The following is a 12,939-nucleotide window of genomic DNA, read 5'->3' as shown; positions in this document are numbered from 1 at the left end:
TGGGCGGAGAGTCATGGCAGGCTCCTTCCAAGCTGGATTTCAGCAACACCATCACAAAGGGTCTGTTCTGAGGATGTATTGCAGAGCCCCTCATGTTTCCAACTTTGGTGTTAGCTGACTGTCCAGAAGCAACCTGCGCCTTGGGTTTGCACTTGACGCATCAAGAACTTTGATTTGCAGCTCCTCCTGTCAACTCAATCAGTTCTCAAATTCATATGCTCCCCTCTCTGGCCTCCTTATCCATTTCCAAAAGAACTGCCAATGTTGCACTTTGATTTTTGATGTTGCTATTTTGGGTGCTTATTCAGAAGATGGGCCTATTCATCTTTATTTCAGGTTTGAGAAAAGGCTCTGAATGGCTGATGACTGGTCCTTTTATTTCTTCCTTGGCTTTCGTGAGTGGCTGTCTTTCCTGGGATCCTCTGTACAGCAGGGAAAGGCCTGCAACTGAGGTGCTGACAGCTTGTGCCAGAGTCACATGGTGTTTACTGTGCTATGAGTTTATAACAGCCTTGTTTCCATACTGACAGCAAACACCATATGGAGAGAAAAAAATCCTGTCAGATGAACCCTTAAGGAATCACAATATGGTACATGAAATCTCATAATTGCTTTGGGAAATTGTTGGCGGGAGGAGCCACCATGCCCAAATCCTATAAGCGCTGCAGCACTCTCTCCAGTAATTCAATAAAACTGGAGTTTAACACAAGGCAATTTACTTTGTTTCTGTGTTTGTGCTGGGGAAGCTCAGCTCATTGGGAAAGGATACAAAGGTTTGTTTTCCTCCTGTTGGGGAACTGGATTGAGTGGGAGGCAGTGAGAACACAGGCTGTGTCTGCAGGGCCTCGTGCTAACAGGTGCGGGGTACAGACCTGTCACAGAGGCCGCTGAGACCTGTCGCCCTCTGGTGACAAATGCCCCGCTGTGGCTGACAATAACACTCATCTAATTTGACCTTTTATTGCTGTCACTTGGGATCTTGCCTTCTCACCCACACATACCCCAGCTGCCCATTCCAACAGAGCCCAAGCTCCCCGAGGACCGGGACGGCGTCCCACTCCTCCCGGTGCCCCCTTGCTGGAGCGGCCGTCCGCGGGCCATCTGTGCCTGGAGGCGGCGCCTGCCTCCACCGCGGAGGAGAGAAGTTAAGGCAATGTAGTCCCAGGCTAGTTTCAGACCTCAAACCGCTTAGGGCGGGGGCCAAGAGGAGATTATGGAAAGCGGCTTGTCCACGTTGATCAAAATTTCTACTCTGGAACGCAAGAGAACTTTTTGAGCGCCTTGTTATACATACTATACCTAGAACTGTAGTGAATTCCTATCAAAATCGTCCCCACCCTCAGGCAGTTTACCCCTAAGAGGAGAAGCCGACAGTAAAACCCTTGGCCGGGCTGCCTAGACACACATTTGCAAGGACAGACACCCAAGGCCAGTGGCTTAAGCAGAGTCAGGTGGCCGGGGCTGGCCTCAGGGGCTGCTGTAACGCCTCAGGGCCGGCTTCCCGCTGCTCATTCTGCCGTCTGTGCTGGCATCACTCTCCGGTGGCTCTCGCTGCGGCGGGAAGGACTGTCCCTGCAGCTCCAGGCTGAAGGGTCCTCAACCTCCTGGCCACATAGGGTAGCGAGCACCTTCCCTGGAAGTTCTGGTAAAGGCTCCGGGAGGCCTCTTGAGTGGTCGGCTCCGGTCACGTGCCTGCCTTCGACCAATCGCTATGCCCGGGAGATGGGGAGGCATGTGATTGGCTGGGACTAGGTCACGTGCCCATCCCTGGGCCTTGGGAGGCCGCCATTCTCGTAGGGCCCGCTCTGGTTGTTTCGGCTGGGGACGGGGGGTGTCCGCAAATGAAGGGAACTGGGACGGACCCAAAACCCATGATAATAGCCGGTGTTTGAAAAGCGTTTCATATGTATCTGGTTCTGGTCTGAGTACTTTATGGGCAACGACTTATTTAATCTTTACGACAGTCCAGGGAGGTAGATGTATTTATAGCTCCCGTATACGAAGAGGAAACCGAGGCACAAGATGTCAAGTCACTGCCCCCAGGTCACAGAGCTGTGAGGCTCACCCGGTGAGCTGGGATTTGAACCCAGGGGGTTCAGCTCCACAGCCACACTCACGGCCACCACGTGAAATCGCCTCCATGCAAGTACTAGCTTTACCTCCCGTGGGTGGAATCTTTGGGACTCGCCATGAGAGTGAGCTGGCATATTCTGTATCTCTGGAGAAACCCCTTCCAGAGGGATGATTCTTCTGGCTCGTCCTCTGGACTCAGGAGGTTATAGTCATTCCTTCCATCCTAGTAGCTCTCCTTCCCGAGGTCTAACTCGCCCTCTTCCATGTTTCCCCACCAAGTCACCCAATGGTCTCCTGTGCAGCTACAAAATTGAAGTCCTGATGTTCCCTACTGAGGGGGTCTGAGGCAGCTGGCTTTAGTGTCCTTGCAGGAAAAGTGAGAAAGGACCTCCACACCCCAGGTCCCTTCATTTTTCAGAGGAGGAAACAGGCTCAGAGAGGGTGAGTGACTTGCTCGAATTCACACAGCAAGTAGTGGCTGGGAGCCGGGTCTCCAGGCCTCCAGGCTTGGAGGTTTGCTCTGCATTTCCTCTTCAGCCACTGAGTGGCTGAGGGCAGATCGTTTCCTGTCCTGGTACCTCTAGCTCCTCAGCTGGAAAATGTGGTATTTTCATAACTTGAAGCATCCCAAGACTGGGCTTTGCTCCACTTGGGCAAAAAGGAAATTCTTTTGACTGTATCCATTAGGATGCTTTGAATTACAGGTAATTGAAAAAAGAAAAATCTCCAACCACCTTAAACAAAGGGAATGTGTTGCCTCATAAATAAGCTTTTCATATGTAGGATGGATTGCAGGCATAGTTTGATCCAGAGATTCATGACATCAACAGGGCACCAATTTCACTTCTTGTAATTTTCCCAGCTTTGACTCCCTCCTTGTGTCTTCCCCCTTAGAGTAGCTTCCCTTCTAGTGTCAGGAACACTCAGCAGGAATGTTCTCATGTAAACTGAGGTGGTGAATGCATAACCATGTGATTATACCAAGAGCCATTGATTAGGATGGATTGTATGCTGTGTGAATAAAACTGTTAAAAAAAGTAGTAATGGGGAGGAGGATAAAGGGTATGGGATGTTTTTTTTTTTTTTGGAGTAATGAAAATGTTCTAAAACTGATTTTGGTGATGAATGCTGTGAGCCACTGATTGTATACTTTGGATGGATTATATGGTATGTGGCTATATCTCAATAAAATTGCATTAAAAAAAAAAAAGAACAGTCAGTAGAACCTGGCCTCAAATCACACACTGCAATACCCAGCAGAAGAGAGTACCCCTGCCCCAGCATTCACGGGCACATTCTGAGATGGGCTCTGATTGGACTGACTTAGGTCACATGCCTGATACCCTGATCCACTCACCTGGCCAGGGCAAGGTGACGTGCTGATTGGTCACCCAAAGGGTGGAGTCAGAGTCCCCAGAATTTCTGGCATCTCCAGAGACCAGGGCCTTGGGAAGGAGGAATGGGGTGGGGAAGAGACGCTGGGAGACCACAGATGCCTCCCGCTCCACTAACCTCATCTCCCCTCAGTGCCCAGAGCCTGTGAGATAAATAAGGGGTCCTGGGAGTTTTCCAGTCACCTTGCGTCATCCATCCGGGGCTCAGGATTCAGGTGTAAGTTGATGGGACAGGTCTGCCCAGCCCTCTCCCAAGTCTCACCACACTCTTCTTCGCTTGTCTCCAGACAGAGATTACTGCAGTTTATGTGACAAGCAGCCGATCGGGAGGCTGCTTTTCCGGCAGTTCTGCGAGACCAGACGTGGGCTGCCGTGTTACATCCAGTTTCTGGACTCGGTGGTAAGTCCCTGCTCCTGGGGGGCCCTTGGGCCTTCTGTGATCAGCAGTTGCTTTTTCCCAAAGGAGAAGATAAACCTCGTGGTTCAGAAGGGTGAAGAATAAACTTGTTCCTTAAGAAACTTCTAGTGCAGACTTGGAGAATATAAATTTGTCTTGGGCTCTAAATGCTGCGTGACCTCTGGGCCTGGGTCACTGCTGCTATAAAGACCCTTTCAGCTCTCTGATTCCATGAACCTGGGTTATCAGGTAAGCTGGCACTTGTGAAAGTCGGGGGCGGGGTGTTGTGGGTTCTATGGATTCTTGGATTCTGTAGTCCCTTCCCCCAGCTGAGAACCCGTTCTCTAAAATTCCAAAGTGTGTGTTTGTTTATATAGTTGTTTACTGTCTCTTTTCCCCATTAGAATGCAAGCTTCCTGAAGACAGGGACCTGGGCTTCCTGTTCACCCACCTAGCAGAGTGCCTGGCACATATCGGTACTCAATATGTTGGTGGAACATGTTTTGGCTGTTTCGAGCCAATTGGTCAGCCATTGGTTCCACTGGCCACTGGCACAGGTGCACCAGTGCTTGACACTGTTGTGACTTCCTTCCAATGTGCTGGCCATTTATTTGTTTAACAAATGCTGATTCATCTGCAAGGGCTTTTGAGACAGGATGTAGATACGCAGCACCCAGGAAGGCAGGACATCCCGGCTTGGCTTACTGCCCTTTGGATTTCTATCTGAGGAAGGTGGACAAGGGGTGGGGACACAAGGAATGGAGACCAGTAGTGAAAAGAATGGGATCATCCAGGCCCTTCTTACCCCGGGCAAGAGAGCCAAGATGCTGTTGATTTCTAATGCCATCATTAGCTACAGCCATCTCGATCTCTGTTTCAGTGTGGGGGACAGTCCTGTGGGGCTTGTCTACTTGAAGGTTTCCACGTGGTTCTCTAGATTCACAAACCAAACTGCTGGCTGGATATCTCTCCTGGAAGTCACAGACACCCTCAAAGCCAGTGAATCCAAGGCAAACCCAGTACCTTCCCCTTGGTCCCCAAAGCTACCAGCTCTGACATGTTCCCTATTCCAGTGATGAGCACCCCACAGTCAACCAAGCTTGAAATCTTTGCCTTGTCCTTGACCTCCCTGTCCCTCACCTGTTCCCCTACCTGATCAAGCATGACATCCCAATTGGTCGGGCTCCTGGGCCTCTCCCAGACCCGTTCCCTCCCCTCCAAAACCCCTGCCTTGGCCTTAGTGCAGGCTCTTGGAATCTCTTGTGTACGCAATTACAGTTGTTTTTAACCTTGGCTGAGCATTTAGGAACACCTGGGAGTCTTAAAAAAATACCAATGCCTGAGCTGAAGCCCAGCTATTAATTTGAATCTCTGGAGATGGAGCCCAGTATTTTTATAACTGTTTTATTGTGGAAAATTTCAAACTATAAAAAAGTAAATGTTGACAGAATAGCATAACGAACTTCTATTTCCTCTTCACCCAGTTTCAACAATTATGAACTCATCCCCCCTTCCACATCCTCCCCTCCTGTAGAATTTTGTAGCAAGTCTCAGATGTCATATTATCTGTGACTATTTCAGTATGTATCTCTAAACAATAAGCATTCTTTTATTTAAAATAACCACAGCATTATCACAGCTGAAAAAAATTCTTTGCTTTCATCAAATATTAGGCAGTGTTCAAATTCCCAATTTTCTCATATATTTTATATGTTTTAATAGTTTGCTTGTTTGAATCAGGGTCTGGATGAGATCCACACATTGTCACTGCTTGATATTTTGCTTGATTCTAGGTTACCCCACAACCGTTTTCCCCCTTGTAATTTATTTTGTTCATCCAGAAGTATTTCCCACAGTTTGAATTTTGTGATCCTATCCCCATGTGTCATTTAATAGGTTCCTCTGTATTTCTCATAAATTGCTAGCTGGATCTACAAACTTGGTCGGACTCAGTTTCTGTTTTGGGGGTGGGGAGATGTTGGCTGACTTTTTAAGTGGTTTCTTGTTCTTCTGTCAGTCGGTATATAATATCTGGTTGTCTCTCTTTTGGATAAGGCAACAGCCATTGATACTCAATTCCGAGGTCTATTAATTAATTAGGGATTGCAAATAGTGACATTCTAATTCTGTCTTTCCTTCTTCATTTGTTAAATGGAACACTTCCTTTCTGTTACTATTTGGTTACTCAGTCCTAAAGTTCATATAGGAAATGCTTGATTCCCTATATTTATGTTTTCAAAATAACAAATTGGTTCTCTAGCAACCTCTAATAGTGACCAATTAGATTTTTGAACTCATGGATTTAAACATATTGGATGTATTTTGGTAAATGATAGTTATTATCGTTATTGACCCTTGACGGCTGAATGATTGGCCAGTGGGAGCCCCTTCAGGCCAGCTCCTGGGTCCTTTGAAGGGACCTTCTTGCTCTCTGGTATGATTTGATGTTCCGGGCTCATCTTGTACATTTCTGCCCCAGACCCTCAGAGTCAGTTATTTCTTCAATGACCCCTGGTTACTTTTCCTGGGAAATGGTACTTGGAGACCACAGTTTGGCACTGGGGGTGTGTGTTACCCCTAGATTGGCCATTTGTTTCTAACAGGCATTTAAAAAAGTCTCCACAGGGCTGGAATGTGCATTCAGGGTTGAGAAGGATAAAGTCCAAGTTTTGAGGCTGACTTACAAGATCTTCACGTTGGGCCTTGGCCCACCCTTTCATCCTCAGCCTTCCCTGGGGTCGTCCTTGAGCCCTGCCTTCTGGCCTGACTCTGACTTGCCAGTTTGTTCAGGCCTCTTATCCCTGGCTCCCTCTGCCCTCCCTGCCAGCAAACGCTCCTTCCCCAATTTGATCTGCCTGACAAATGCCTGCTCATTGCTTATCTCTAGATACTCGGCTCTCAGAAACCTTCTCCAGTCCTCTCCCTCTCCTTCTGCTATGCCCCTCTGCCCCAGGTTCTCACTTCGACCTGTACCTGCACTCTGTTATGGCCCTGTGCTGGCAGACTGGTGCAGCCTCCAGGGATACTCTGCCAGCTTGTGACGAGACCCCAGACATATGCTTAACTCCCTTGGGCCTCGTGTCTTCTTCTGCTGGTGTGCCTGATGAGAGTAGAGGTGTTAGGTAGAGAGTAGCTGAGTTCCTACTGCTCAGGGCAGTGTCTGGCAGATATAGATGCTCATGAATTTTGGCCATTGAGGGGTTGGTTGTGTGTCTGTCTCCTCCAGTAATTGGCAATGTCTTGGCGGCACAGCCATGGGCCTTCGTCTCTGAATCTGCAGCCCACAGCACAGCACCTAACAGGTGTTTGATGCTCAGGACCAGGCCTGGTGGGGCTGGAGACTTGCCCAGAGTCACACATCACTAGAGTGGCAGGAGTAGAGCCCAGGCCTCCTGACTCCTGGGCCAGTAGTCTCTGCTGCACATCATGCTGCCTTGGAAGAGCAGTGGATTCTGGCAAGCTGGTTCAGGCTTTCTAAGGTCTGTGGAGGGGGTGGGCTTCGTCTTTTAAAGTAGACCTCCCTGAAGTAGAACCCTCTTGCAAAGTGAACCCTCAGCCCCACCACGAGCCTGTCTGGTTATGCAGTATTTTTCCCAGGTTGGATTTTCTTCCAAGAAGTCTAAACATCAAAATCCCTGTGATCCTGCTCTCCATCCTGCTCCAGGAGCAAGGCTGCAAGAGCACCTGATTGCTGGTTTCATTTAGGAACTGGCAGGTTTAGGCTCATTCCACATTGCAGGGGGGTTCATCTCTATAAAGGTCTTTGTGCCATCCAACTTGGGGGCTACTGGCTGAGAATGCATTCTCAGCCCCCAGCGTGGCCCACCTCGTGGGTATGTGGAGGACTTACAAGCACATGTGGCCTTGATGAGTCCCAGCAGGACTAGGGTCCTGGTTTCTTTTCTGCTGGGATCATGGAAAGCCTTCCCTTGGGGCAGAAAAAGAAGCCCCAGGACTGTGTTCCTAACCATTCATTCAGTTGTTCATTCACTTGAAAGCACTCTTTGCCAGGCACAGTTTTAGGTCCTTGGGATAAATTAGTAAAATGAACAAGATCTCTGCCTTCATGGTGCTCGCATTCTACCAGTGAGATGTAGGCATAAACTATATGTAAATAGTGTAGAATGTTAGAAGGTGATAAATGGATGGCAAGAGAAAAACTAGAGCAGGTTAAGGGAGGGGGGAGTGTGGAAATGGGGAGATCATTTGTCTTATTAAGTAGGGTGATCAGCATAGGTGTCTTTGAAAAGGTGACATTTGACTGAAGACTAGAAGGAGTCGAAGGGATTAGCTAAGCGAGGATGCAGTGGGGGACATCCCAGGCAGGGGAACCACCAGTGCAGAGGCCCGAGGGCGGGGGAGTTTGAGATGTGTTGGGGAGGGTGGCTGGAGTAGAGGCCACAGGGTCAAAGGGCATATAGGAGAGGTGGTCAAAGAAGTGTTGGAAGGAGTAAGGAAGGCTTGATCATGTAGGATTTTGTGCCATTAAAAGAATTTTGGCTTTAAGTGAAATTGGGAGTCCCTAGAGGGTTTTGAGTAGAACAGTGACACCGTCTGGCTTAAGTTTAAAAGGATCCCTCTGACTTCTGGGTTGAGAATAGGCTGTGGGGGCAAGGGGGGAAGCAGGGAGACCTACAGGTGGGAAGTGATGGTGGTTCAAGACAAGGTGCAAGCAATTTACAGTGGTGACAAGTGGTTGGATTTGGGATATGTTTTGAAGGCAGAGTTAGCATTTCCTGATGGTTTGGGGATAAAAAAAACAGGAGCTAAGGACGACTTCAAAGTTTTGAGCTGAGCATCCAGAAAGGTGGAAGAAGGATAAGGCTGTGGGTGCGTCATGTTTGGAGGTAAGATCAGGAGCCCCGTTTTAGGCATGCTTCCTTGGAGATGCCTGTCAGTGGAGATGTTCAAGAGGAGATGGGTATACAAGCGTGGGGTTTGTGAGAAAGTTCTGGACTGGAAATAGAAAATATGGGCATTGTCAACGTATAGCTGGGATTTAAAGCCATGGGACTGGATGAGGTCACCCAGGAGACCAAAGTCTCAGCCCCAGACCAAGGACTGGTCCCCATTTAGGAAAAGATGAGTCAATGGCAGCTTTGGGACCTGTCTAGAGAGTTGATGAGGCAGAGCAGGGGAAGACCAAGCCCAGGAGCCTGTGGAATTTTCCAGCCGCGTGTTTTGTTAAATGCCTATAGTCAGTTTGAGAAGGGTAAGAAAAAAAAAAAGCCCAGTGGATGCCGATTTTCATTCTGGTCGTGCAGACGTTCTCTTTCACTGGGCCTGTACCAGGAGCTTTTTTATGGAAAGGAAATGTGAGTCTGGTGCCTTAATGAAGCTGCCACTCACGGGAGGCTGACCCTGTCCTCTCCCTGGGAATCAGCAAGGATTTTTCATTGCCCATCTTGACGTCAGATGACCAGTCTTTGGAACACCTCTTTGACGCATGAAGACTTTATTGAGTTTTCCAGGGCTGGCACAATTTCTCATCTAAAATACGTTTTTCTTCCATCCTGACTAGAACTCACTCAAGGAGAGGGAGGCAGTGGCAGTGTCCTCGGAGTTGCCGTATCCCAGGTGCTCCTAGGCTCAGCCAATGCCATCCACACCATTCCCACTTCCATGCTGCATTTCTCCCAAGTGGAGTTTAACAAAAATAACCCATCCTCGATGGGTTCTGACGTAAGCCTCCAGGAAAGGCTGCTGTCCTGCCCAGTCTTAATGTCTGCATTTCTTTAGTAAAGTAAAAGGCTGTGGCTGTTTTTAAATGAGGTCTGGGTGATTTTTTGGGCAGCAGAACTGTTTGTGCATCACTCACCACACTGCTGGGGTAAACCAGTGCTTAGTCTTGGGAGTCAAGGGGCTTCCTGGAGGCTGAGGAAAATGCCCCCATTGCCTCCCTCAGAGAAACGGAGTCGATGACCTAAGGCAAAGCTCTCTATCAGGTGGCCTCTGGAGGGCAAGAGGGTTTGCCCAGCTTGTCAGGGATTGAAAGGGGTTCAGGCTAGTGTCATCCCCTCAGGCTATGACGGTCTTGTCATGGACTTATTCAAGATCGATGGACTCCTCTGGGAGACTTGACCAGATGCTGGCTTCTTTGAAACTCTCCCATCACTACAGTTGGGTGGGAGTTTTGAAGTCTCTTCTTTTTGGGGTGTGGGAAGGCTTGGCACATATTTATTGGATGTCTCCTGTTTATCAGGTTCTGTTCTGTTCAGGAATTGGGGATGACACAGGAAACAAATAGGTTCCTGCCTTCAGGAGGCTTGTTTTCTGGTTAAATGAAACATTGAAGAGTACAAAAAGGACATTTTAAAGATGAAGTGACACCAGCCAGGAATTCAGATACCTATTAAGTATTTGTTATCTATTGCTATGTAACAAATTACATCAAAACTTGTGGCTTGAAATTACTCTAAACATTTATCTCATAGTTTTTGTGGGCCAAGAATTTGGGAATGGCTTAGCCAGATGGTACTGGCTCAGTGTCTCTCAACAGGTTATGTCATCTGAAGGCTTGACTGTGGCTGGAGGATCTGCTTCCCAACTTACTCACATGGTTAGCAAGTTGGTGCTGGCTGTTGGCAGGAGGCCTCAGTTGTTCTCCATGTGGCTCTCTCCATGGGGCTGCTTGAGTAAAACATTGCCACTTCTAAAATGAGTTAATATAGTGGACATCTAATAGGGTCATCCAATTTCCTGGGTGCTTCCACCTTATTCTCAAACATCATGGCTGTTCTAGAAGCTGCCATGTTCTAAGTGATGGTATCCCCAGTTGATTGGGTCAATGAAAACCTGTTTCTGGGATTGAGTCAATGAAAACCTATTTCTGGGATTTATAGACTTGGTACATTCTCTGGTACAATGAAAAACCTGGAAACTGATGACTGCCACGTTTCCCAGCACTGGAGGAAACCAGTCTGCAATGCAAAAGAGTGAAGCCAACACACCCACGCACACATGCAGGGATGGGAGTGGGATCCAGAAGTGCCCATGTCCCTGATTCCTGACGCTGTGGGCGCAGCTGCATTTCCATTCTCCCCACAACTCAGTTCTTCAACTCATCCTTGGATTCCAAGAGCCAAGAGGTGACACTTTTGCTTTATCTAGGAAAGGTTGGAATTTTTTTTTCTTTCTTTATAACCTGAAGAGTAACAGGGACAGTCAAAGACTTTTCATGGTGGGACCTTGGTGGATGTGGGGGACAGAGAAATGATTCTGGGCATTGTAGAGGAGGATAAGCATCTAGGCAGGAGAGCCACTAGGGTGTGACTCTTGGGAGAAGAATGATGGGACAGAACAGGAGGTGGGACAGCATAGCCCCTCTGCCACGGGGCTCTCTCTGACAGCAGCAGTGACTTGTCACCTCCACCTGAGAGAGAGAGGTACCCCTTTCTCCCATCCTGCTATTCAGGATTTGCCTCTGGCTGGGGCATGTTTCACCCACTGGCATTCCTGGTGCTGTCACCAAGGTCTGGGCTCACCGTGGAGTCACTTGCACCACTCTCATTCTAGAACCTGACATGGACAGGGATCCACTCCTCTCTTTTCTCCTGGTCCTTTCCCATCAGCTGTCCAAACATGGGCCAATGGAGCCTCTCCCAATCCAGGCCTGAGAGGGCCCCTCAGATGGGAGCCAGATCAAACAATCTGTTCACCCAGCCAGACAAAGGCTTTGGTGTTGGCTGGTGGGGGCCTGGAGGCCCACCTGACCCTGGGGTCCTTGGTGGACATCCCTTCATGCAGTTCTTCTACATTCTAGCTGGAGAGCAGAGAGGAAGCCAGGTCAGCATCCACCCATCTCAGGACAGTGCAGCCAGGGTCCTGAGCGTCAGGCAGGGTCTTGGCAGGAGATGGATGGCCCACTGGTGGCATTAATCAAGGACAGTTTAATGAGGGGCTATTTACAAAGTCATAGGTAGCGGAGGAAACCAGTAACAGATGCTGTGTTACCTCTGGAGTAGCCACAGCAGGGAGCCTTCCAGACCCCTATGCCTGCAGGGGCAAGAGAAGGGAATGATACAGGAGCCAGTGGGAGCTATGGCTTAGGTGAAAGACAGCCTGCAGGAGCTGGGGCTTTGGAAGAGCGACCCAGGAATCCCTGGTGGCCAGGCAGGGAAGGAGCCAGGAGCTACTGACCCCACCCTCACACACTCCTGCCCCACAGCAGGGGGGGAAAGGTGGGGTGGGGGGCTGTGGAGGGCCCCCTGGAGACTCTCCAGCACATGCGGTCAGCGCAGGCCATGCCAGATGCCAAGGCCAGTGGGTGGACTCAGGTGTTCCTCCAGAAAGTGCAGCAGCGAGCAGCGCAGCTGAGCAGGCGCATCGCCCGTCCCTGCCGCATGGACTCTGGAAAAGCTGACTGCATGGATAATTACAGCAGCTGGAGGTGGTAAGACCTCAGAGCCTCTCTGACTTCATCTTCCTGTCAGGGCTGGAGAAAAGTTTCCAGGGAGAAGGAGGTGGCATCTAAAGTTAGTCAAAGGCCAGGAGGAATTTGGCTCAACCTCTTCGCTATTTAAACCAGTGCCAGCTTCTCTGAAACATGGTGGGTTCCCTTTACCAGCTTGCAAGAGTCACAGTTTAAAAAAAAAATCATTGCAGGGAATGTGCCTTAATAGAGGAGGCATATTTTCACTGGCATTTTCTGAGATTGATGACGCAATGAGAGCAGGCCAAGGGAATGAAATATTAGGTTTATAAACTAGGGTGCACATGAATACTTATACTCTTTGGCGGGCTCAGATATATAAAGAATTGTTTTTTCCTTCAGCTTAATGTAGAATTTGGCTCTTTGACTTAGAGTGGCTTCTCCTCCTAGAAGGTCACTACCGGGCTTGGCATAAGTCATGATGCAAGGAGAAGACTGATTAAACAATACCTTCTTTGGTTGCCACTGTGGGTGTATCTGGGAAGAGATGTGCCCCTTGTGTCAGTCAGCACGGGTGCTCTTTGTAGTGCTGGGCAGTGGGGTTGAGCTCTGGGCTGGGTGACGGTTCCAAGTGGGCTGAACAGCAAAGAGGACTCAGTGTGTCCTTCCGTTTGCGGTTGGGGGACAAGGCCCACCATCATCTC

General features: G+C 49.0%; 1 protein-coding gene across 1 annotated transcript in view; it reads left to right on the top strand.

Moving 5' to 3' along the window:
• The window catches only part of GRK5 (G protein-coupled receptor kinase 5), a 228,051-nt gene that overhangs the window by 151,388 nt on the left and 63,724 nt on the right, over positions 1-12,939 (top strand). Inside the window, exon 3 of the mRNA XM_037804840.1 lies at positions 3,755-3,867. Within this exon, the coding sequence (XP_037660768.1) occupies positions 3,755-3,867 (113 nt within the window). The remainder of the gene's footprint in view (positions 1-3,754; positions 3,868-12,939) is intronic.

Source organism: Choloepus didactylus, chromosome 15 (assembly GCF_015220235.1).
Source record: "Choloepus didactylus isolate mChoDid1 chromosome 15, mChoDid1.pri, whole genome shotgun sequence".
In the NCBI taxonomy this organism is placed as follows: Eukaryota; Metazoa; Chordata; class Mammalia; order Pilosa; family Megalonychidae; genus Choloepus; species Choloepus didactylus.
Note: the sequence above shows the minus strand (reverse complement) of the source record. Positions and strands in the feature narration are given on the sequence as shown.